At 39.2% G+C, this 25,330-nt stretch overlaps 1 protein-coding gene across 4 annotated transcripts in view; it reads right to left on the minus strand.

The window, feature by feature from the left end:
• Positions 1-25,330, minus strand: part of tspan4a (tetraspanin 4a) — an 84,549-nt gene that overhangs the window by 50,920 nt on the left and 8,299 nt on the right. The window contains exons 1-2 of one of the 4 annotated variants that reach the window (XM_037247746.1): positions 18,161-18,718; positions 17,094-17,173 (exon numbers count right to left, since the gene is read on the minus strand). In XM_037247746.1, the coding sequence (XP_037103641.1) occupies positions 17,094-17,156 (63 nt within the window). In that variant the 5' untranslated portion in view covers positions 17,157-17,173; positions 18,161-18,718. Of the gene's footprint in view, positions 1-17,093; positions 18,861-25,330 lie in introns of those variants that run through there. The other 3 variants (XM_037247745.1, XM_037247744.1, XM_037247743.1) reach the window with 3 other exon arrangements.

Consider the following 25,330-nt stretch of genomic DNA (forward strand, 5'->3'; position numbering starts at 1 on the left):
CATCAATATATGTTGAGAAACGTGAAAGCGGTTGGGATCCATGAGGGGGGACGTTTGAAACACAACAGACGATTCGATTCAAAATCCCACTCATAATCCACCACATCTGCACCACTGGCCAGCATTTGCGCTATGAACTAGTGGCTTTGTAGGCCGGTTGGAAATGACCTTTTCTTGACTCATGCCACCTCAACTCACATCAAGACATATCTTAAAAGGCTGGAAAGATTTATCTTCAATTTTTGCAATTTGGATTTCTTTCTGTCAGTCAGCCCACGTTCACACGCTGTCGTATTTCAAAACAAAAGGTTATTTTCATTCAATTCAACAACAACAATGACCATTCCAAAACAAAGCAGAAAATCATTCCTGGAGGTTTTCGCAATGCACAGTTGATCCTGTTTCACAGTAGCGTAGTGTTGCCCATTAAACATAGAGTATATGTAGGTGTATATATAGTGTATCAATTGGTCCAATTGATCTTCTTGTTTGATCTTGCCCTGATTCCATTTACAGTGAATATAACTAACATGCTTCTCATCCATTTGCCAAAGGCAGAGCTCTGTATTTTAGGTTCATAGGTCAGTGTCTGAAGATGTGAGTTGAGGGACCAATTACAGAACCCCACCTGGATATCCGATCTCTCTTGTAATTATCTAGATGAGAAAATGCCTTGAGTCTATTTGCTGGTGACTGTGACAAATGCAAATATCACATCTAAAACGTCATTTGACATCTTGTTCCGAACAGCAATTTGGTAAAGTTTATTTGATGCATTTAATACAATTTAACTAGAGCAAATCATTTGCAAAGATATTAGTTTCAAAAAGACTTCTGAAGAGAGAGATTCTTTTTTTACTTGCATCAAGAGTGGCAGGATCTTGACTCAAATTAGAAGTCTAGTGATGACCAGTGTCTATAATTGCAAAAAGATTGATGACTGATTATCATGCCTCAGTAAGTAGGAGAGCACAATGATAATGACTGATACATTTATTTTGTACATGTCGCTCTGCGTACTACGGCACTTGCATAACACTAACCTTGAGGAATGTGTTGATTTATCTTGCTGTCCCCATTTTGAGGTCAATTATCTATAGGAAATGTACAGAAAATCTGAAAAGAGGCTCCGTAACAGCGTCAGATGAAGATTGTCTTGAACGCCCCATACACTTCCTTTGCACTCCAGAGAGTTTTCAAAGCGGGCCATGTTTTGGTTCTTGCTGCACATGCAGGCTTTTAAACATGGCCTGCGTCTCTTTACAGAAATGCAAATTTCATGAGAACATTTGTGTTTGGCCTGCATGTTTTACCTTGTTAACAATTGACAAAGTTGCCTTAAAGGCCTCTGAGCTCTCATTTGTACCCTTGCTATGGTTTCGACATGATAAAAGACCAATAACAATGTTAGTCCAATGGAAAAGAGTTTGATTATGGCAGATCAAGGCAGATTTGAGAATTTAACTGTAGCCCTGAAAAAGCGCAGACTGGTAGAAATGTCTCATGTAAAAAAATAAAAAATAAATGGCAGAAACTGTCTTTCCTGCAGAAATAGATTGACTTAGTGTCCACATCATTAGAGTCAATTTCTCTAACTTGCCTCTGTGTGTTATTACTGTTTAAAGAGTGTGCCAGATGACAGGATAGATAACAATAAAATACATAATTTTATATGGCGCTGTGCTGTTTACTGCTCTTGCAGCTTGCACTCGCTTGTTATTTAGGAAGCTTAATGAAGCCTCAATCATGCTTTCGCCCTTTGGTGGTTGGCTGAGTACGGGTTGTTAAAGTGTCGATTAGATATGCGTATGTACCAGAGCCCACTTTTTAAACGTAAATGCTGTGAGCAGGTTCATTTATTCGTAGCAGCCAAAATCATTGTCACGTTTAAAATTCGATCACTACTTAGCCTTAGGAGCAGAAGAAGTCCAGTTTGGATATTGCCAATCAATCATCTGTCCAAATACTAACCAACAATTCAACACCTTTTTTTTATGTGTTCAGTAACATTGTTTTGCAGCCTGGAATCCCCCAAAGTTCTTAACGGTCTTGAAAATCATGATTGTTCCTACATTAATGATGTAAACAGTCATCCCAGCTGTTTCTCTCATTCTCCCACTGTTGACAGTGATCAGAGCAACCGAATCTCATCACAACAGTGACGGTCTCTAAAGTGCAAAGTGCAAGTGGATCCAAAAAACCCGCGTTTTGGACAACATCCGGCTACATCACAATGACTGAGTTGTTTAATTTCAAAATCTGGATGATTTGACTACAAATAGGTTCTCACAGCACGCTTAAGAATGCTTGGGCTCGGGCCATGAGATATTTTTTCCTTTTGCCACCTGCTGTTACCCCACCTGTTCGTGTAACCTCCGCATCGCCGCTCCACTTCCCCTTCACCGCCAGCTCTGCTGGCTCTGCACCACTCTACGTGCATTCAGCACAGGTCCCAAGGTACACAGGCATCCTCTGTTTTCTGAACCTACCCTGTTTGGACTCTCAGCTGCACCACTATGGAGTCCACACTACTGCAATTGGACCTCAATTACACAAAGAAGGGTAATGAAGATAACAGTACCCACGACCCCTCATCTTCTTTCATTCCCCCATCTGTCTGTTCTCTCAGCATCCCAAATCCTCTCTGGCAGTTAGTGTCCATTCCCCATTCCCCATCACTCTATGCCCAGTCTTTTTTCCCCAAGCCATCTGGCTGTTTCATTTTGCTGGGTTTCATTTAAATACACCCCCTACATAGCTTCTTTGCTTTCTTTCTTTCTTTCTGTGCTGTATTCCATGAGGTGCTCCAGAAAAATCCTCCCACCCATTTTCTTTTTGCTCTTAGTAAGCAGATGGATTTTTTTTATGTTTCTTGGTAAAAAAAAATTTAATAAAAAAGACTATTTTTGCAGTCTACTAAAATAGCAGGCTATCATCTTTTTATCTCATAGTGATGTAATGAATAATTGTTTTGAATCAGAAAAATCGATTTAGCTTTAAAAGATGCGAGCATGGACTTATTAATAAGTCTCAATGTAATGTGAACCAGTCGATGGCTCATATTAATAAACATAAGTTAAAAATACATTTCTTCAGAAGTCTGAGGAATTCCTTTTAAAGAGATACCACATATTGTCACGCTTGTAAAATGATGACCAAAGTCAAATTTTGACTGCAAAAAATTCCAGCATATGGTTCATTTTTTAATAATTGGGGAAAAAACAACATAGGCCATTCTTTTATGAAAGTGACAATATATACTGTTGTGACAAGTTAATGAATGATTGTTACTTTCAACAAGAATCACATTTCATTTTTTTCTATTTCTTCAATGCTTTACCAGGTAAATTGAGAACACTTTCTCATTTACAATGACAACCTGTTCATACCCTCTCAAACTGAGCTTTGCTTTATCGAATCAAGTCGTTCCACTTTAAAATGTAACATCCTCGAAGTGATACGTACATCAAATCATCTTTTATTGGAAAGATGCATTTCCCCAGTATGTAGTCACAGTCAATTGCTTTTGATTGTGCGTGTGCGTGCATGTGTGCGTGCGTGTGTGTGTGTGTGTGTGTGTGTGTGTGTGTGTGTGTGTGTGTGTGTGTGTGTGCGTGTGTGTGTGTGTGTGTGTGTCTGTGTGTGAGGGGAACGGTGTGTGTCCAGAACTCACAACTGTAAAGAAGAGATGCAAAGTTTTGTTTATGTAAATGTGGTGCGGGCTGACCAGGCCCAGAGATAGTAAAATCCTATAAGTTATTCATGTGTTATCTAAATTAAAGACTTACCTTTTTGGAGTCGCTGGACTATAAAATAAGCATTACTATAAGCATGGGGGAGCAGCTAAGATTTGTACCTGTGTAGCTCAACCTTCACACTTCCAGATGGGTGAAGTTACAAAGTCAAAAAGTTCTCCTCTGTGTAACAACTCAATCGAAATTGAGTACCGGATTTTCCGCACTATAAGGTGCACCGGATTATAAGGCGCACCTTCAATGAATGGCCCATTTTAAAACTTGGAGGTTTTAAAACTTTTAAAACTTTAAAAAAAAACAAAAATTAAAACTTGGAGGAAAATTTGAGGTTTTTAGGTGTGCCTTATAGTTCGGAAAATACGGTACCTGTCCTCTCATAGACCCTATGCGGTATGTGTGATGATGTTGTTCCAAGCAGCATATGTGGCATTTTTCCATGTTTCTCACTTGTGGTGGTGTGGCTGAGTGTGTGCTATGTCTGAGCCACACTTAGATTGCATATGACGTCTACTCTGACTCATTGCTGACATTCACACAAATCCTTCAGAAGGAATATTGAGACAATAGAATGTTTATCCCCAAAAATGGAGTCTGCTTTGAATATCCTTGTGAATTGATTGTTTAAACGTGCTAGGTCTGTTTACGAGTCCCAGGTGCGGTTGTGTGGTTTTTGGTTCCGGAGATGTGTCAAAATAATCCAATCTCATCAGGTTAGTTGGGCTTTGGGCCATGTTACTGGCCAGGGACGAATGGAACAGTGCAGCACTACAATATTTGTGTGTTCAAGTGTAAGCGAGCATGGACTGAAAAACAGAAATATTCCTAATTGCTTTTTTATCAGGCTTAAAAAGCAGAGCATATGTAAGGCTTTGTTTTATCAAAAGCAAAAACTGTGAACTGTCACTGCCTCTACTAATTCTTACTGGTATTTCACACACATCTATTTAGCTCATTTCCATATAAATCGCAGTGCCTGTGGATTCACTCTGTTGATCTTATTCAGAAATGGTAGAAAAGAAACAGCTATCAGTGCGGAGGGAATAATATATTTGCTTACAAATATTAGGCGGGCACAGGAATGGCAGAATTTTGAATTAAGTTATCTAAATTGCACGATGCACATTGGAATAATAAATGTAAACGACTCTTGACACAGATTTGTTTTATTTGATTTGTTTACGATGTCTCAATTTCATAGCAAGTGATGAAGCTGGACCATAGATCAAAATCTCACATTCATGCTTACTAACTGGTGCCACTATCAGATTACTATGGTGGGACTGGTTGTCTTTTGCAAACATGTTGTATATTTTGTATTATTCAGCATTATTAGAAATATTTTGCTTTTAAAATAAAAAAACTAAAATAATCAGTAGTAAGTTATCCAAAACAACCAATCACACCAAAGAAAATTTCAAACCAATATACTCTAACAGTAAAAATGGCTTTTCTTTTTCCAGTGGCTTTTGGTGAAGGTCTACAGATATTATAATGAGTAAACCACATGACATCTTCAACATCCCGCCGTGGACAGAGCTGTTCTGATTATTTTTTCAGTTCAGAGCTTTCCGTAAAATCACCGTGGCGTGTCTTGAGACGTGCCCTGAACTCAATTAGGTAAACTAGCACAAAAATCATTTTGAATGATAAAAGGTAATGCTCGGCTTCACCCAGGGTGATAGCAACTTAAAAATGAAAATAAGAACTCTTAGAAAGAGAGACGCTATGAGAGAATGAAACTTTCACAACCATGCATCACGCTGTGTGGATGCCAATTGTAAACGACTGACGAATGACAATCTCAGACTCCCACAGCACCATTGAGTGTCAAAACTGTGGTTATCTTCTCAATAAAGTTACCCATTTCTTGGCTCTAAATACCAATGGACCTATACGCGCTTCCTTCATCCCACTCTGAAAATCCCTAAGACGCCTTTCTTATGAAGCATTTTCTTTTCACTGTTATGGCAACAAATGATGCCTATCCCAGTTGACTAAGAGGATTACATAGGAGAATTACACAGCAAACAGAATCTCTCTGTTAATATAGAAAAACAGTTTCCAAAGAATACAATTCCCCTATCAATTGAATTCAACTACATTTTGCTGTACAGTGTTTTTTGTGGCAAGGTACAATATGTTTCAGAAATGTCCTAGGCACTACAAAAGAATGCTAAGAATTTAAAAGTATCTTTTCACAATACTCATATATGTGATCTTTTTAAAAAAGTTTAAGCAGCTTTGACTTTCCTGTCCGAATATGTCTGTCTGATCCCTTGTCAATTACAAGTCACATATTAACAAATTCACACAAAATCACACCAGTGGTCAGATGAACCTGTTGTAGGCTACACATTTTGGAATGTGGAAGGAACATGGGATAATCAAAATCCAGACAGAATCTTACATTGGATGCATTCCAGTGGAGAGTGCGCCGCACCCTAAACCTAAGGAAGTGTCTGGCATGAAACCACTCTGTCAAATAGATGTGTCAAGAAGCGTTTTTTTTTTTCTTCCTATTAAAACAGAGTTGGTCTGGTGAGGGAGCTGACTGGTTCCATCTGGTCACCATCTGTAATAAGACAGGCTGCCAGGATGTTCATTCTTGGACATATGCATGTATCTTGAACACATCACAGCTGTCTTTGGGAATTTATTCATCTCATGAGAACCTGTTTGTGCTGATTTTAAAACCGCATGACTCAGTAGATCAATTTTCATTCAAACAATCCGTTAACGTCCTGAAGTGAGCTGCGGTTCACAAAGTACGGAATGTGACTCAATGATCCATTGACAAAATTGAGGGGGGATGTCTGTAGTGAAGTGCTGATTTTAACACCCACTTACTGTTTTTCCACTACATTGCACATCACTTTGACACATTCAGCCCTCAAGTGTCCTCTATGAATATTTTAAGATTTTCACAATTCAGGTCTGTCAGCATGGATTACTCAATGACCATTAATTTTACTCTCAGCTTTCTGGTATGGTGTAAAAGAGTGTTTTGTAAAGTGAGGCCATAGATCTTTGAACCATATGATCCTACCGTGAATAAGCTTATTTCTATGGGTCCAAGCTCACTAAATCAATTATCTCCAACACACCAACAAGAGCTAACCGTAGCATGCCAGCCCCTTTCCAGTCGCTTACAAAGGACTCAAAAAAACAATAGCAAAAATTTGAACGGTCACTAAAAATGATCACTGGACTGGTCTAAATTCCCACTCAATCAAAATAAAAGGTACCCTGCCCCCTCCCAAGATCTTTTGAGCTTGGCTATCAAAAACAGCAGCAGTCACACCAGTAAAAGACAAAACATCCTGAATATGCAGGAAAAAACCCTTCACCGATAATTGGATAACTAATGACGCACAATCATAATCTCCTTAATGGCAGGATTTCAGGATTTTGTTCATTATCGCCGATGTCGAGCCAGGTGTGAACACTGTGGTGTGCGCTGTCTGCTGATGCAATGAAACCGCTGGAGATGGACATGAATAGTTGCTCAGTTGTTTTGACAGTGTGACGAGCCTGTGGTCTCTAGTGCTGGAACCCGGATTGTTGTTTTCGCAAGGATAGTGCTCGTTGACTTGTACAAAAGAGCAGTTTTTAACATCGCTTCCACGGAGAACCACCCTCCAGGGAGTTTTACAACAATGTTGTAACAAATTGTTGAGGGAAGGAGAAGTATCCCACTAAAAAAACGGATTTTAGTAAGGAATGATTTCACACCTGCGATGACAGCACCACACTCAGAATTTATTGCAGACTGTAAAGTGGATCAGTAAGTACTTTGATTTGTGAACTATTACTGCATCATCCAACGACAGGCACTTGTGCAAGAGCCAGGTTGTTAAAATCATCAAGTCCAATCAGAGATTTTCTGGAGGAATGTTGTGTTAGATTCTGGAGGTACCCTCAGTCACACTTAGCTCAGATGGCTAAGCAAATACATTAGCATTTTCTGTCCTCGCTTGATGACAGCAAGAATTTCATTGTTATGAGTAGAGAGGATACGGCTGATTGGCTGTTGTTGTCTATGAGGGGTCGGGAATTTTTCAGACAGATTCTGTGACTTCGAGGAAATTGGAAGCCTGCGTGACCTTTATTGCTAACCCCATTCTTGATGTGGACATCAATGAGTTGTCAGAATAGATGGTTGAACTTTTCGACATTGACCCCGATGTGATTGAGAACAGATGCACAGGTAACATCCCGGAAGCATTTCTGAAGTTTGATAGAACCAGACAATTACCAAGATTTTCACCAGACTGCTTTAATTGGGGTCAACAAGTCGTTCTTTTCAGATATTAATGACATCAAATCTAAGTTCACAAGCAAAATTTTAGAAAAGCGTTCTAAAGACAACAATAGAGCAGAAACATTGCTTCTTACAGTACAGCTCGCTAGTTGTATCCATGCATTGCCACTCCTCTGACTGATGAGTAACATTTTGATAAAAGTCAGTTTGCTGTATGCTCTTGTTTTTATACAATACATGGTGTATGCCACTGTATTTTCTATTATTTACACAAAAACACATTTTGTGCAAATGCCGAGTGTACATTTGTCGAGCCCCACAAAGCCCAAGTTAAAAGCGCAAATGCTGGTTTGAACAGCCTACTCCCATTCAAATTTAAGGTCCATTTAGGTTCCAGTGCACTTAATTCAACAACCTACACGAATTCTGTGAGACACATTGACAAAGTAAAGTTTCATAAATCAGAATGTTCTGCGCCCACTAAACTTTGGTGTTTGAATTTGATCCCTGACCTTTATTGAAGCAGCATAATGACTGCCTTGCCAACTTCTTTCGGTGTGTGGAGGATATATGATGTGATTTTGATTGACCTTTCTGAAATATCGCAGTGTGTCAAGGAGAGACATATTTTATCCAGTCGAAAATTATATTCAACACGGAGCATTTTTAAGACCTGTCTTATTTATAATTTATAGCACTGTAAGAGGCTCCTCTCTAAAAGACTGTCATGCCAGTCTTTACACAGACGACATTATTCTGTGTTGTTTGGCTGACTCAGTGCAATATGCTGCGGGAAACCAACACATTTCTTATCATGCTCCTGCAAGACCCAGTTGTCAATCAGTATTTCATCAATAATGCGGGCAACCCAGTTGTCAATCAGTATTTCATCAATAATGCGGGCAAGAAAAACCCAATTTAAATAGATGTTGATTTTCTTGGATTAACAAACAGGCATTTGCCTTTTGTTAAATATTAATGTTGAACAATGTTTTGCAAATTAGGAATCAATAAAGGCTTGTTTTTGCATTATGATGTTGAAATGCGTTCTCCTCCGTGCAGTTGATTTAGCCGCTAAATTGTAGCGCATTTTAGTAAGTGATTAAGTCACAGGTGTCAAACTCACGGCCCGGGGGCCAGATACGGCCCGCCACATCATTTTATGTGGCCCGCGAAGACAAATTGCGCATCAAATTTGTGTGTCATTACTAGAATTGCAAATTGTCTTCACTTTTAATAATTTTTTTTTTTAAATATTTGACCAGTTTTTACTCGTCTGATTTGAAAACGAGTTATTTGTCAGTTTGTTTTGTAGCTTTGACTGTATATAATATGAGGTGCTCATACATTTATTTGGGTTGGCAGTCATAATGGCCCTCCGAAAGAAGCTATGACTACAATGCGGCCCGTGAAAATAATGAGTTTGACACCCCTGGATTAAGTGAACAACAGGAATTGGCCAAACACCTCACATCTCACTTATTTATTTGATCCTAATACAGCATAACTCCTAATGTTGAGTAAAAAACAAGACATTGACAAACAAAGAGTTCAACACATTCTCAGTAATTAGACATTGTTTGGATATATTATATTACATACTGTGTCGATGCTTGACTTGATTACAAATCCTTTTAAATGCATTTTGAGAAAAACTGTACAATAACAAGGAAGTGTTGATAGGCTGATGCGGTGAAAGAAATACTGTACCGTATGTTCTCACACCAACACTGACATACTAAGAGTCAGCACATTGCTCACTGATTATTTCGACTCCATGCACTCATGCCCCAGGCTAATTTGGAAAGTTGATGGCGTCTTTGGTGGAGGCTCACTCACTCAGTATTAACAGCTAGAGGAAGATAAGGGTTTCACTTACAGTATCATTTTTGATTGACAATTATTTGGGGGAGGGGGGGCGTACAACAATGATTTCTAAAATGAAAACCTACTCAAAATGAACTCACTGACTTGCGTGTGACTGAGGCACCTTGGGGGTGTTTTTGACCCTTGTCACTGTGGATGCCTGGTAACTGGCTGAATTGGTCTGAGTGGCTACTGTAACGGCAATTTGAGTGGGCAGGCGACTTCAGTTTTTCGACAAGTGTGGTGTGAAAAAAAGCCCATACTTTGTCGACTTTTTCTTTACCATCTTCTTCCAAATCTTTTTTTGACCTCCATGGCACCTTATCTTTCAAACCCTTGGATCTATCTTGAATCGATCTATATTTAGTGTAGACAGCCAAGGACCAGTCATGTTTTTCTAAGTGACTTGTTAGTTTGTTATGCATGCAGACATTAGTGGTAGTGGGTTTTTAAGAGCGCCTGTAACAGGTCCCCTCACACAAACCTGTCAAAGCCTCGGAGGCTCCGTATTTTTGCAAGTGTGATTAAAGGTGACGGGCACACTGGGTTTCATTGTAATTAAATCCTTCGAGGGTTAGTTTAATTTGTGTTGTCTCAGTCCAATGAAAGTGAAGCTAAAAAAAAACTTAGGAGAGCAATTAGTTTATTGGCAGCTCAATGTATTTTTTAGTGGTGTGCGCCGAATGAATTGTTGGTTTTGCCTTGGTTCGGTGTTGTAAACTTTTATTTCCAGTTTATATCCCAATTTTATGTCATTTAAATGTTTATATTTCAAATTAAGGTGCCAGTGAGAATGGATTGGTTAGATGTGCTCATAGGACTTGAAAAGTAATTGATTGTGAAGAATTTGATAGATTGTGCTGGTATTGGTTTTAAATGTCAAAAACAATTGATGCAAGAAGGAGGTGTTGGTATTGATTTTAAATGTCAAAAACAATTGATGCAAGAAGGAAAGCCCTTCATGGCTGCAACCAGCAGAGGCAGTGTCGATTCTGTCTGAAGGTATTTGCGGTCAGCTACTGAAAGCTCAGTGACATCCACTTGGACGTACGTTGCGAAGGAGCAATACTCTACTCAATACAACGTGCGCCGATATAAGCCGGCATCTCTTGTTCGGACTTTTCGGTGTATCTCCAGTGAAGTTCCAGTGACATCCTGTATGTAATTTGCACTTCAAACATGTCTCAGCCATGCAATATGCATGAAGATGGAACCTTAAATTACCTTTTCCAAACAGGTTCCACAAAGTCGAAAGGTTGGGACGGCTGAAGATTTAAGATTTAGGGGGCATCTAGTCCAACACATGATTGATTAATAAACTGATTAAAAGAGGTGCATCTGAAGACTTCAGGCCATATCTGTATTTCATAGTCCAGTGGTCAGCCTTAATGAGCTCTCTGAAGCCAGGGAAAACCTGAGGTGAATATTCAAGTGGTAATATTGGTGTATTGTGCGAGTGTGAATATTTAGATTTATTTGGCTTTAAACGTCCAGTTGAGTGTCCCACTGTGGCCTATGATGTCAACCTGATTTGATTACTGATCGTGAAGAGAAATACAAACACGGTAGCTGCTCTCACCTCACAGTAATCATGAAAATAAACAATGCAAAGATCCCTTGTGCCGCGGCTCCGTTTCCAGGTTTCACCAAAAGCCAGACACAGCGTGCTATTGTTGCCTTTGACTTTATGTGCACAAACATGTCTCACTCGACAAATGCAAAGTGCAGCCCTAATAAATGAGCTTCTCATGCCACGCACGTCCCCGTGTGCTGCTTTGAATCGATGGATTGTGTGGCAGCAGGGGCTGAGCAGGGCAGGTCAGACACAACTCAGATCAGTAGAAGGGCAATTTCTATTGATCTGTTAAAATCGTTGGAGACGGATGCAATCCATTCACAACTCTGGCAATCTCTGGATTTTCCACTGGGTTCTGACCTACATTATGACGACAAGTAAACACAACTTCAGAGAACATGTCTTCAGGCTCTTCCTACAGCCTGCAATCATATCTCTTGCATCTCTGTCCCAGAATCAGCCACTGTTGAAAAGGGTATCACCCACCTACTCAACACTCTTCTAAAAGTGAGGAAAAGCCCTTTTGTGCTGTCCAAATTAATTAAAATTTGTTTTGGTCTTTCTTTTCCGCGCTGAGCCATTTACCAGCCCCTGTAGTGATTTGCAACTATAAGCGCTTGCATATTTTTTAGCATCGTACTGTTGCAATTTTCTGCAAAAGTCATCACGACTACATTCAGGGGATAATCAGCATTTGTCTTGCGTTACAGTCTTTGCTTATTAGCTTTTTTGTTTGCTTGGGAAGACGCAATATTTTCCCCCTCTAACACTCGTAGCCAAGGTTTAAGCTTATTTAACACTTCACACATTGGTACTCCTGTTTCAGTGAATGTTGTCCCTGTTTGACTTTCTTTTCAAGGGTATGATGTACGCACACAGCAGCACAAAGCAGAGCTCCGATTGAATGTGTTTCTATGGCAATGTCTTTTCATTACCAAAATATAAAATACATCCCCAAGTTTGCACCAATACCACTCGGAATGTAATCACAAAATTCAACAATCTCCAGATTATTTTCACCTCTCTTCCCATTCTACTTTCAAAGGAGAGAAATTTACTTATATTTATATTGACTTAAAAAGTGTTAATAATGTTGGAATTTTGGTTCGGAACTCCTGCTTATAATAAAGCCCTGATTCCATGCCGGCCGGACGAAAGCCTGACCATATTTGGAACTGGGTGCTAAGCAAGGATTCGTGATACCAGGGATAGTTTACTTGAAAATAACGTAAAAGACGCTAAAATCACGGTTTTAGTTTTCTAAAATACTGGCACATGCTTAGTCATGACTGTGTTACTTTATGTATTATGGAGTCAGGGCTCGAGGCTGCAACCAAATTGGTTGCAATTGGTGTAGGTGTTCATGTTGTTCCATTCATTTATGATGAAAACATTTTAGGATGTCGTAATGCGTTTCACCCATGCGCTGCTTTGGTCCATGAATCTCTGTTGATGAACATTCAGTGCATGCAGGTGAGACGGTGATTGCCAGCCAGGGTGCTGTGGCACTAATGCACTGTGAGATATTATTCAAGCATCCAGTAATTCAAGGAATTTTATTGTCATACATTTCCACATGATATGGAACGAAATACGATAACCGAAATCAGAGGTTAGCCCAGTAAGTAAGAAATTATCCAGTTTCATTTAACTGGTCCAAAGATGATTTATTAATTACATGTATACCTTTGTCCATCTAAGCCAACGACATAGAGAATAATAGGAATCAATTTGTGAGTAGAATGAGATGAGCTCATCATTATTTCAGGATACATATTTTCTGTGACATTTTTGTTTGGTGCTCTGCCTTGGTTCAATTAAAGGTTGGGAAAGACTGCTAAAATGCATAGTTGTCTACTAAAAGAATTCACTGGTGCATTTAACCACATCATTATTTTGTCTTCCTCCAATGTTTTTTTTTTATAAGATCCACACTGGGCTGTGAAAATCTTGTTTTGTTTTTTTCTTATTAGCGACAATGACAACTGCAAAAATGTAACTTAGCTTCAAACCCAATTAGGCTCGAACCAATATGTCATTCATATACACACTAATTATTTTTGGTGTTAGTCTCAGTCTTTTGGATGAAAATATTTATTATTATTTATTTTACCATCTTGATATTAAATAGTTTTAGTCCAGTTTTTATCAACGAAAACTCCCCAAAAAAGTTTCAGTCTAGTTTTACAGAAATTTTTTTATAATCAATATTAATAATTAATTGTTTAGTAAAAATTTACAATCTATTTAATAATTTTGACAAAGTAGTGCCTCATAAAGAAATGATGATGGCGTAAACGATCTAAACGATCTAAACTAAAAGCAAAACAAAAACAGGACCACCTTATTAACCAAGGTGCAGGGTTATTTGCATTGTTGTGGGTGTGATCACAAAAGACTGTCAATAAAAGCTGCTCCTCTCATCCCCTTTAAATGCTGTGCACAAGAGAAGTACTGATATTCCTTGGCATTGAGGGAGAAGACAATAATTAGGTTAGGTCCTGTGGCAGGTTGAGGTGTGTTAAGTATGGTTAAGCAACTGCAAGCAGAGCCCCTCGGGTCGATGATGCAATGTTGGCCAGAGAAATCACAGAAGTGGAAGTGGACACTCTGACACTGCCTTCCACTCTGATTGTAGGAGTCCAAATAGGACCGTTTTTAGATAATTCAATGTAAATATATTTAAATGAAACAAAATTCCATTTTGATAAGTATCACAGGGGTTATATTTCACAACACTGTGAAATCCGTGGCATAAAAATACACCGCAGGCGTGTTATTGTATAATTTATGGTGCTTGGAAAAAACATTTAAACACACATTTAAAACAATACAAGCACATTTGAACATATAATACATTTATAAAGATCAGAATCAATGAATGAAGGAAAAAACTTTGCACCAAAAATGCCAAATTTGCTAAATCCTAGGACGGAGGGGGTTTCACTGTAGTGTCCAACAGCTAGCTGCATTTAATCATTTTAAATAGTTTATTTATTTATTTATTTATTTTTGACAGTTTCTATAAAAGTAGTATACATTCAACTACTCTGTGTGCCTTTTTAATTGCCACTTGCTTATAGAGACTGATCAACACACTGAATGACATTCCTGAAGCAACACTTTAATTTATCAGGGCTTGGAGAGTTTAAGTGGATGTTGTATATTAATGTTTACTTATGATGTGAGGGTATATACTGAACTAAACAATGGCGTTAATTGCAGAACTAACAATTTAATTAATGTTTGTTGGACAGTGTGTAGTACCCAGCGAAAGCTCCCCAATGCTGATTCAAACGCAGATAAACCTTGAACGTGATTTGAAACAGCAATGCTAACCATTCATCCCCTGTGCCGCTTCAAAGTTCTGATGTAGTGCATCTTCCTGTCGCTCATTTTTTTTTTCTACTGCAGCAAAACCTGAGCAAAGTGGCAACTGGTGTGTGGGTGCAAATGAGCTGTCAGCCTTCTCCAGTCAACATAACCATGCGCATGTTCTTTTCGTTTTTGCCCTCAGCAAGTCTGACCCACGTCGTCATAACATTCAATTGTAGTTTGGCGCAATGTACCAGTTCTAGCATTTGTTTTGAAAGTTTAACACCGGTGTTATATGACAGCAGATTGGCTGAGCTCAGTTAGCATGCACTAGTGAGCAGAAGTCTAACACATGAATATAGAAAATAATAGTCTGACTTTGTAAGATTGTCTTTGTCCTCCTCTAAGCTTCCCATTTCTCAATGTCAGTGATGTTTATCAACTGAAAATGTCAACTCTTTGCTCTTTGTGTTGATATACTGAAGAACTGTCGTCAACACACAGCTCGTGCAAAGACACCTGTTATTATTTTATCGTAAAACCATTCGCTTACTCATCACATTTTAGGCTTCACTGGACAGTCAACAGCATTGAGGAAGATGATAAAAAGTGCATAAAAACATTGTTAACATTAACCTAAAACTGAGCCTGAATCCAGACAGCATGATATATTGTGGCTTATCTTAGAAATTCTGTTGGGTCAATTATTTATGATTTATGCCTGCACTATTGGTGTTGGTAGGTTGCCAATATTAATTTTTTGTATTTATAGACCATCTAAATGTTTTTCCTGCTTGAATTAAATGTTCAACTATGATGGAGTAATGCAGGAAATATTTACATATTAGACAGTGGAGACAAGCACGAATCAGCCTTTTTGCTTAAAAATAAATGAACCGTTAATGTGATTTCTCTTTGTGAAATGATAATTTATTAACCAAAATATTATTCATTTTGTAACTGTCTTGATTAAGCTTTGATTAATACACCAGTTCCCTCCCTCCTATTATATATTTCCTTTCATACATCTATATTTATGAAATCTAGAGCTTGGCTGTCCTTTCTGCCTTGTTAGTGTCTATGTATAGATGTCGTATGTGTGTATCTAGTGTAGTATTTGTATTGCATTGTTAAAATATTGGAAAAAATTCAAAACACATCATTAGGCATCAGTGGACTCTGTAATTCCTGCGTGAATTATCAATTAAATGGTTGTATATTACACTTATACATATATTCAATTGCAGTCCAAATGTATTCACTTTTGAATTGCAGTAATTAACATAATCCCAATGTTAAATGAGGTTTGATTTAGATGAATCTGTGTGACTCAGATAAAAAGACAGGTGCCATATTGCCATATTGCCAATTCTTACCTGGAGGTTTGTAACATGATTGGCTTCACTGCAGAGGAGAGGGCCAATAGCTCAGTGTGGTCAAGTGGTCAATATTTTTCTCATGGCGCCAACACACACACATGCGCGCACGCACGCACACACACACACATCTGTGCAAATAACAAATTGTGACCTCTCTTCCACTGAGTTTTATAGCAGACACAAGATATGGGAGTGAAGAGGTTGCTCGATGCCTAAGGGAGATTGCATCTGGGCAACTAGATTGTATTTCGAGATTCAGCTCATCCCATTACCACTAAGAACAGAACAATACGGCAAATCAAAGAAAGTGCCAGCAAGGTAGCCATGGGGACCAGAATCCTTTGCAAACTATGTGACAAGTTAAAAGAAATTTCCCAAGGGAGCTTGTGGCCAAAACACACAATAGTCAAGTCGGATCCACTTGGGAGGAACCTGACATTTTTAACAGTGTGAGTGAAAGTGACCTGTTGTTGCGTTATCAGAGTGCCAGTGACACCGGCAGACAAAACAACTTCATGGGTAACTGATATGATCAGTGAGCTACCGCAGACTGACACTCACTTAGATGTTTAAACGTTGAGGTGCACACGCAGGCAGGCAAAGCACAGCCAGGGAAAGATTTACTGAATAATAATAACACTATGATTAAGTACATATAAAACATGGTGCAAGGAAGCCAAAGCTTAATACGGCGAACAAGTCAGCGTACACCTACACTTTAAGTATGCTATAGTAAGAAAAATACGCTTGAATCACCCACACAGTGAGGATAGCGCATATCGAAATCCATAATCTGGACCACCTTCGCCCTCTCCTCTCACATCATTACCACATCACAAACAAGCAAAGCTGTATGAGAGTAAACAGAAACAAGAAATCGAAAGCAAACAAGCTGGAAAATAGTTGGTAAGTCAGACAGAGTAAACAAAATGTTGTCTTACCCAGAACAGGAGGTTGAAGAAGACCATCCCATAACGCAGTGCCATCATACAACCTTCAGCCATCCTGCAGCGTCGTAGTTCTAGAAGGAAGATGAAGGAGAGGTCCAGGTAAAACACCACATACTTCTTTCCTGGAGCACAGCGGCCTTTGGTTGTCTGTGGCCCCTTTGTGGTGGTGAAGCCGAACGCAAACGGCGGCCGCTTGTATTCAAACTCTCCACTGAATCGATGGAAGCCAGAGGTGAACGGCGGTGTGTCAGGCTTGCTGTCCAGAGACGGACTTCGCCGGTACGGCGTCTCATCCGTGCTCGAGCGTCTCATGATGCAAGTTTTAAGCAGCAACTGCCTAACTCAGCACTGTGCAAAGTTCACAATGAGGGAGCCAAAGTCATTGACGGGTGATGTTGAAAGTGCTTTCACCTCTCCTCAGGTTACCTTTTAAATCCTGGAGCAACTGATACAATTATATCCAAAGAGTCATAGGTTGATAAGAATTAATCTGCTGGAGATAATACTCTGTCATTCACCTGATTCCTAAATCCTATAATGTCACTGCGTACAGCAGGAGAGTTTGCATAATCCTGCCGCAACACCTGTGTAATTCTTGTGTGTTTAGAGCCTAATCCAAGCATACACATCTGACCATCCCTGATTCCCACCGCTCTAATCCTTCAAACGCAGGTGTCGTGCCCTGGCAGATAAAATGGTTAGCAGGTTCATCTCGAATCACTTTAATCAGCCAGATGATTGGAGAGCTTTGACACCTCCCGTTCCGTCATGCCCAGCTGCTTTGGGCTGTCAAAATGATCCAGAAATGTCCTGCCGGGTCTCATGAGAAGTTGCTGATCGGGCTCCCGCTGCAACTTCTTCAACATGCGCTCACGCTGTGTCTCAGAGCTCAGCAGCGTGCATGTGCGAGACGTGATTTTGCTGACATGCAGTGCGAAGAGAAGGTTGCGGGTGGGAGTGTGAATGGAACATTAACAAGCACACATGGATGGATGATGTACATGAGCAAACTAATCGTTGTGGATTGAAATCCCTAATCTACTCTCCTCTGTTTTTACCTCTGCCCTAGCTTGCCAATTCTACCCGAAAAGTCTCTCGCGGTAACTCCTCCTCTCTTCTCTGCCCACGCAAACGGCGTATCAAGTCGTCTTCTTCAACTCCCTCATATTCTCCCTCAGTGCTGACGATGCTTAATTAATTTCCAGACCCAAATTAGTAAGTGTCCCGTCCTTTGGTGCCTCCCTCCCGCGCCAGAGAGCGTTTGTCTCGTCCTCTCTAGGTGGGCATGGAGAACAAGACGTCCAGTGGGGTCATAGCTGAGCAGCGAGACAGACAGGCAGTTGAAAGAGGGACAGTTTCTTCTCAGAAGCAAAAGAAAGACTGCAGTGTTTGAACGCCGGTCCGGTCTCTCTGCCTTAAGCTCCCGCCCTCTCTTTTCACGAGCTTCTGTTCTCTTTCTCTCTTGCTCCCCCCTCCCTCCAACCTTTTCTCTTGTCCCCTCTCTCACAAGCTGAGATGCTCTGCGCTCGGCATGCGCAATCACTTAAACACCACGTCTCCTCGATAGCTGTCCCGAAAACCTGCCCAAGCAAAAGGCAGGAGCAGACGTTCGTATTCCAGCCACTCCTTACTATCAAGCACAGCCAATCGCTGTCTTGCAGCACCAACCTCCCTGGAGCGCACGCCAATCATACCTGGCTGGCCATCTCTACTCAATTATACACGTGCATTCCAAGTACACATTCACGCACACCCAGAAACTGGTGCGTGTGTTGTTGACATAGCACCCTTGAGAAAGCTGCTGCTCTTGCACGAGTGCTTCATCTTCTTCTGCACTCTACTTCCTGTCTAAAACTCATTCCACATGCAGACGCTGTTGTTGCACACAAGCCCCACCATTCTGTGCATGCTCGGCTTCAATCATGTTCCCTTCTCCCCGTGGCCCGAGCTCATGCAGCATCCGGCGAGCTGCAGCTGACACAGATTCGCACCACAAAGCGCGATTATGTCGACATAAATATAAAGTGGCCACTGCAGCTCGCATTCACACTAAAATAAACATTTGCTCTACACATTTGTGTCCATTGCGTTACGGGTCTAAAGGGATGTTTCAAAGCTTCAGAATTAACTCATGACTTCATTAAAAATGTAATGGTTTTCTGTCATGCCTCATCTGTCGATTGAATGCGACTTGCACGCGTGACATTTGAACTAATGGTGTTTTCTCATGAAACATTCCTGAGCTCCGCGTAGACAGACGTCAGTGATAAAATGGTAATTAGCAATTAGACGGACTGGCCTTTTTACCGTATGAGGAATATTGATGGAAGCAGAGGACATTATTACATAGATGAACCTGATACTATTTTTTTTTTTTGACATTTATGTTTCATGGCCATTAGGTAGCATTTTCTATTAAAGTTATTTTTAACAAGCATTGAGGGGCATCGAGGTGATGTTTTTAAAAACTCTTGTCATCTGATTTATATTAACATAATATTTACTCCAAAACTGTGTGTGTGGACTTTGTCTGTGTTCAGTTTCATAATCTAAAAATAAGTTACCTTGAAAAAAAATTAAATGTTCCATATTTTAGTGCTTTTTTTTTTTTTTTACTTTTTCTACCCTGGACTTCACTCAGTAATGGAATCAGGAAATATTGCAAGATACTGTGATACGGCTCCTTTACAGATACACTTTTGGGAAATAAGGAAGGAAAAAAATATTGAATCTTTTATTTAATTGTACATTTGATGGATGGGCAGGCTCTCAGTGCCTATTTTTATACAAACAATTAATGAGCCCCCTTTCAAAATGGTAAAATGTCCAGAGCTCAGTTGCAAACAGCTGTAAACACTTGTAAACTGCAAAGACATTCCCAAACAGTTTTAATGATAACAGTTTTTCTTGTTGCCATAGAACAAGAAAAAGCGCGTGAGACCATTAAAATTGTTGCCAAACAACCATTTGTGACCCTGATGAAAAAAACAACATTCCACTATGCACACAAATCCCGTCATATTTGGATTTAAAAAACGCAATGGTGCATTCCCGAAAATACATAAAAAACAAAAAAGATTTTTTTCATTAACTGGAATAATCTTACACATAATACAAAGATGCAGCCATACTTAAAATATTTATTACCAATCTGTATTTGTAGTTGAGACTCTATGAAAGAAATGTGACCCACTTATATGTTGATTAAGATACTAATTGCAATAATCATTTTTATAAAATATACAGGCTGGGATCAACTAAACAGAAGGAAACTCATTAAGAATGAAACTGGATCATACTTTTCTGACTATGTTGTCATTCATGTTATTGCCAAATTGCCGAGCACGCCACCTCCGATGAGCTCTCTGCCTTCGATAAGCTCTCTCTCTCTCTCTCTCTCTCTCGCTCTCTCTCACTCTCTTTTTCGCTCTCTCTTTCCCTCTCTCTCGCTGTGTGTGTGTTTGTGCGTGTGTGTGTGTCAACACATTGCATAATGAAATTCATCACTCTGATCTTTCCCAGATAAAAGAAACTATTAACGTACTAGTGAATGCCTGTGTCGGAGCAAGAGGCAAATGGCCAACCCTCGGAAAGCTAAACAAAGTGCACCGTGTTGCTCTGTGGCCTCTGTGCAGTTGTAAAGGGCTATGAGGCTACCTCGCTTTTCCTTGTTTAAAGATAGAATACGGGGCTCTTGAGAATATCTCATTTAAATGACAAAACAGGCCAGGCAGAAAACTGTATACGCATTACGCCGCACTAACATTAAGCATACAGAATGAGCTTGAAGATGTGCTTTTTTTTATCTCTATAAATAAAAATTGCAGATGTAAGAGTGCTACTTTGAATCATTCACAGATGTTTGTCTGATACCTTTCATCACATGCAACTACAAAATAATTGCAAGATGATGCTATTTAAGCAAGATCTGTAGATATACGTTGGTTCTTGTTATGCCACGTTTTCAGTTTTGTGCATGAGCTTCATTTGACGAGAAAGGGTTTGCATATAGATTCTCTTATAACAAGTCGGCTCATTGTAATTATTCTTTTTCATTTTTCACTGTACTCAAGGACTGTCCAAGAATATATTGAAATGCATACACATGTTTCTTTAAGTCACAGAGAATGTAGTGATTCACTCCCCCAATTTCTGTTCTGGCAGCGGGGATCACTTCCCACACAACAAGAGTGTGAATGTGACCAATATTGTATGACTGTGAGTGACTGGCATGCAGTCCAGGGTGCAAATTATCTTTTGCACAAAGTCAGCGGGGATGGACTCCAACTCCTAACAACCCTGCACAGCATAAGTGGTACAGAAAATGGATGGATGGCTGATTTCTGTAACTGACCTTTCTAGTTAATTGTGTTGTTTCACTGCAGGCTTCTCTTAAAAAAGTAAAATTTCACTATCCACCATAGCAGCTGATTAAATTATGTTGAAATGTGGAAACTGAGATAATCAAACTGGGTATATTTACATAAGAACTCACAATATTACTTGGTGACCTCAAGAGTTCATCACTGATTTGAATCACACAAACATAAATTGGTTCTTTTGGTGTTTCAATCAGATGCAGCTTGTTCCAGCACTTGAGATGAAAATATATTTAAATTTTCTGAGATCATTTCTGAGCTCTCAGCAAGTTCGCACTTCAGTTGTTTTCCAAAGCTAAAATGCACTAATCAAAATATGACAGCATGATCATTTGTTTGGTTTAACTTTTGCTTTCAGAAATTTCAGAAACCCATTAGGTAAAAAAAATAACACCATAATTAGAGACATCAGACACGTGAATATTATTCTTTGTGCATTCCTTTGACCAAAGTGAGAAAAGATTTCTTTTAAAACCATCTCCAAAACTGTCTGTCAAAAAAAAAAAAACACCTTTGATGGCATTAACCACGGCGTACAGAAGGATGCATTCAATTATTAAACATGTCAAACATTTTTCTAGTCCATCAATGTAAGGGAGCGCTTATGACATCTGTTAAACTGGCTAATTAATATCTTGTGACAAGTGAAAATGATTCTTCATTGAAACCCTTTCCTGGGCCGATCTTTAAATAACATATACGTACAGTAAATAGTCTACTTAACTGGGACAGTTTTTCAAATACCTCCCCATTTAGCTATCCATCACTTTTACGATGTTGGGTGCATTTCTACAGATTGCTGACATCCAGTAGAAGTGCTGATGATGGTACCATTAAGATGTTTGAACATTCTGGATATTCATAATTTATTTGTCAATCAATTATTCAGTTTTCACATTCAATGCAACACTATTTGGGGGGAGAATTTTGGTGTGCCTTTCAAGACAAGCTTCTGTTCATTGTGCTACATTTATTTGGTGACATGCACCTGATTTGGTGCCTAGTTTCTTGATTGTCAATGTAATAAATGCAATGGCCTTTACAACTAACAGAGGGTTGAAATATGAATCCCCTATTAAAGAAGACTTTCCAGAAGATGTTAGATGAAAAGGACCAGTTCCGCAACAGTGTTTTTAATGGGCTCTCGAATTTTCCCGCACCAAACTGATCCAACCGTGCTGCTATTGACGACGCTTTGTTCACGAGGGAGCATGGCTGTCGTGCTTTCAACCTATAGATCATTTGAATTGGGCCCATCTATGTGAATTATGGTAGCGTCAAGACATCGAAGCTGTTCAAATGATAAAACCATTACTTTCACTCTGGAGTGGCTTCCTCATTAGTCGTCTTCGTGAGAGCTAATTACGAAACACAGACGATCGCGCAGATGCCAGGAATTTAACAATCCAACCTTATCATGTGGTATTTTTACCCTCCTTATAAACTGATAAGAAGATTGCAACTGTGTCAGGGGAAGTCTGTTCCAGTGATCTACAGCTATGAATATCTTTCATCAGTTTATCTTTCCACTCACATGTCTCCTCTCGATGAGGTACGAGTATCTCGATGACAGACTGATGATCTGTGCTCCATATCTGTTGTATGAGCACCTGACAATGCAGATGCATTTGTGTTCCATCTATTTTCATTCTGTGGCTAATCCCTGCTAGAAGGGGCAGGTGGGTGCCAGTCAAACTCTGCCCAAGAAAACACAAATATGTTCTCCGTCTATGTATGTATTTATAGATATGAAAGGAATAATACTCCCCTATAGCTAAAAAGCAGGGTGATGCAGTACAGTGTATGCAATAACAGAACAAACGTGCATTGCGTTCACGTAAAGACAGTGACAGGAACTCATATGCATGATGGACAACTCCGACTGGTTTATAAAGGAGATGACTATTTGACAGGTCAGACACAGAACTCTCATTGCAGATGACTTTAACTCAATCCACATTTACTGAAATGATCCAACCAATGCAGTTTCCTCGATGAAACCGACTGGTGTGTTGTGAGAGAATACAAGTGTTTGTGGAGATGATATATCTAGGAGAGTTGAGTGAAAAGCAAATTGGATTGCCACATTGAAATTCATTCCCTGCCACGCAGAACAGTTGGAAATTTGATTTACGCAGCCAAAGTCAGACACATATCAAATGAATGTCTTAAATGTGATTTGTGAAAATCAATTTCCATGTGGTTCCAGACTGCAAAGTATGAAATGTTTGCAACAGAACTTAAGTAAACTCTGACTGCCAATTAAGTCACACTGCGTCCCATTGTTATGTAAAATGTAGTCTGTACTTTGTTTGAAATGTAACGTATATACTAGGTCTTAAGGGGAAAAAAAATGAACGTTTTCTGGTTTTCTTTCCTGGTGAAGTTCACAAATTATGCAAAAGAAATATTGTTGTCATCCTGATCATTTTGTTCAGTAAAATATTTAAGCCAATATAACTGTTGATGGTTCAAAAATGTCTATTCAGTATAAATCAGATTCACTGTTGAGGAAAAGAAAGTAAAACATCATATGCTGAGTGTTTTGGAACACAATTAAATTCAACTAAACTTTCATCTCTGACTTTAAAGGGTGTGAAATCACGATGCATGAGATAAGTTCTATCATATAGGATTCCTAGTGTTTTTCTTCAAGATTAAGAGATAAATAGTTATTGCTGTCAGCTTTGACCAGTCCCATCAACACAATGTAAAGCTATCAGTGAAATCCCATAGGAAGTAATATATTCAGTGGAGTGTTCTCATACTGTAAGGTCCTGTGTGTGGGATTTATCTACAGTAGAAGACAGAGCACTGGGCATAACAAACAGCACATCTCTGAGGAGCACATGAAATGACTTACTTTACGCCAAGTCAGATGATTCAATTTATGATACCAACAGTGTTGGAAGATTACTTTGTAAATGTAACAGTAACAAAATAGCAGCAAAACTAGAAAGTACTAGTTTAATTGCTTTCCCAAAAAAATGTAACCAATTACATTTGATCAAATTAATTTAACTGTGTTAACTGTTTTCATAGTTTAAGATCATATAGTGTTCAAATGTTTCAGTAATACCTAAGACCACACAAAGAAAATATGATAAATGAGATCGACCTTAATTCATGACAGTGTTCTGGCATCATGTTAAACTGGAGCTGACATTGTCATCATCATTTCAAGACACACGGAAGGTTGGCCGCTTACGCCCCATTTTAGCACGTACGTGTGTGACCTCTCTTAAACTTGAAAAGATTCAAATGAAAACGTGGGTGTCAGGTGGTTTGAGGTTCAATAGTTGAAAAAACAACCTTCCAACAGATGGTGGGAAAAAAAAAAGCTGTTGAGTGAAATGTAAAAATATGAATTATAAGCACCAGAATATTTTTTCGAATATCATAAGGGTTTTTGTTCTGAAAGAAAATAATAGGTTTGAAAACTGACTGAAAACTATTATCAAGATAAAGTGTATATCATTTGAATTCTGTAAATTGTTGCTTCACCAAAGCGTGTAATCCCTGAATGTTTAGAGATCAGTATCAGATTTGATGACAATGAACAGAGAACAAATCTGCCTCCATTGTGGAGTCATGCCAAATACGTTTGTAACAAGGCACTGACCCACAACATGAATACGGTCGGCTCTTACATGATGAACCTGCCTATAAGAAGAAGCTATGGAAACATGGTGAGATCCACCAAATCAAAGCTACAAACCTGCTTGAAATATGGTCCAATAAAGTCACATGACTAGACCACTACCACGACATCCCATACGCCATTACTGTATTGTGGGCATTTATGTTTCGTTCCATCTCTCCATTTCAGTTCCATACGGTATGTTACTC

Source organism: Syngnathus acus, chromosome 3 (genome assembly GCF_901709675.1).
Source record: "Syngnathus acus chromosome 3, fSynAcu1.2, whole genome shotgun sequence".
Taxonomy (NCBI): domain Eukaryota; kingdom Metazoa; phylum Chordata; class Actinopteri; order Syngnathiformes; family Syngnathidae; genus Syngnathus; species Syngnathus acus.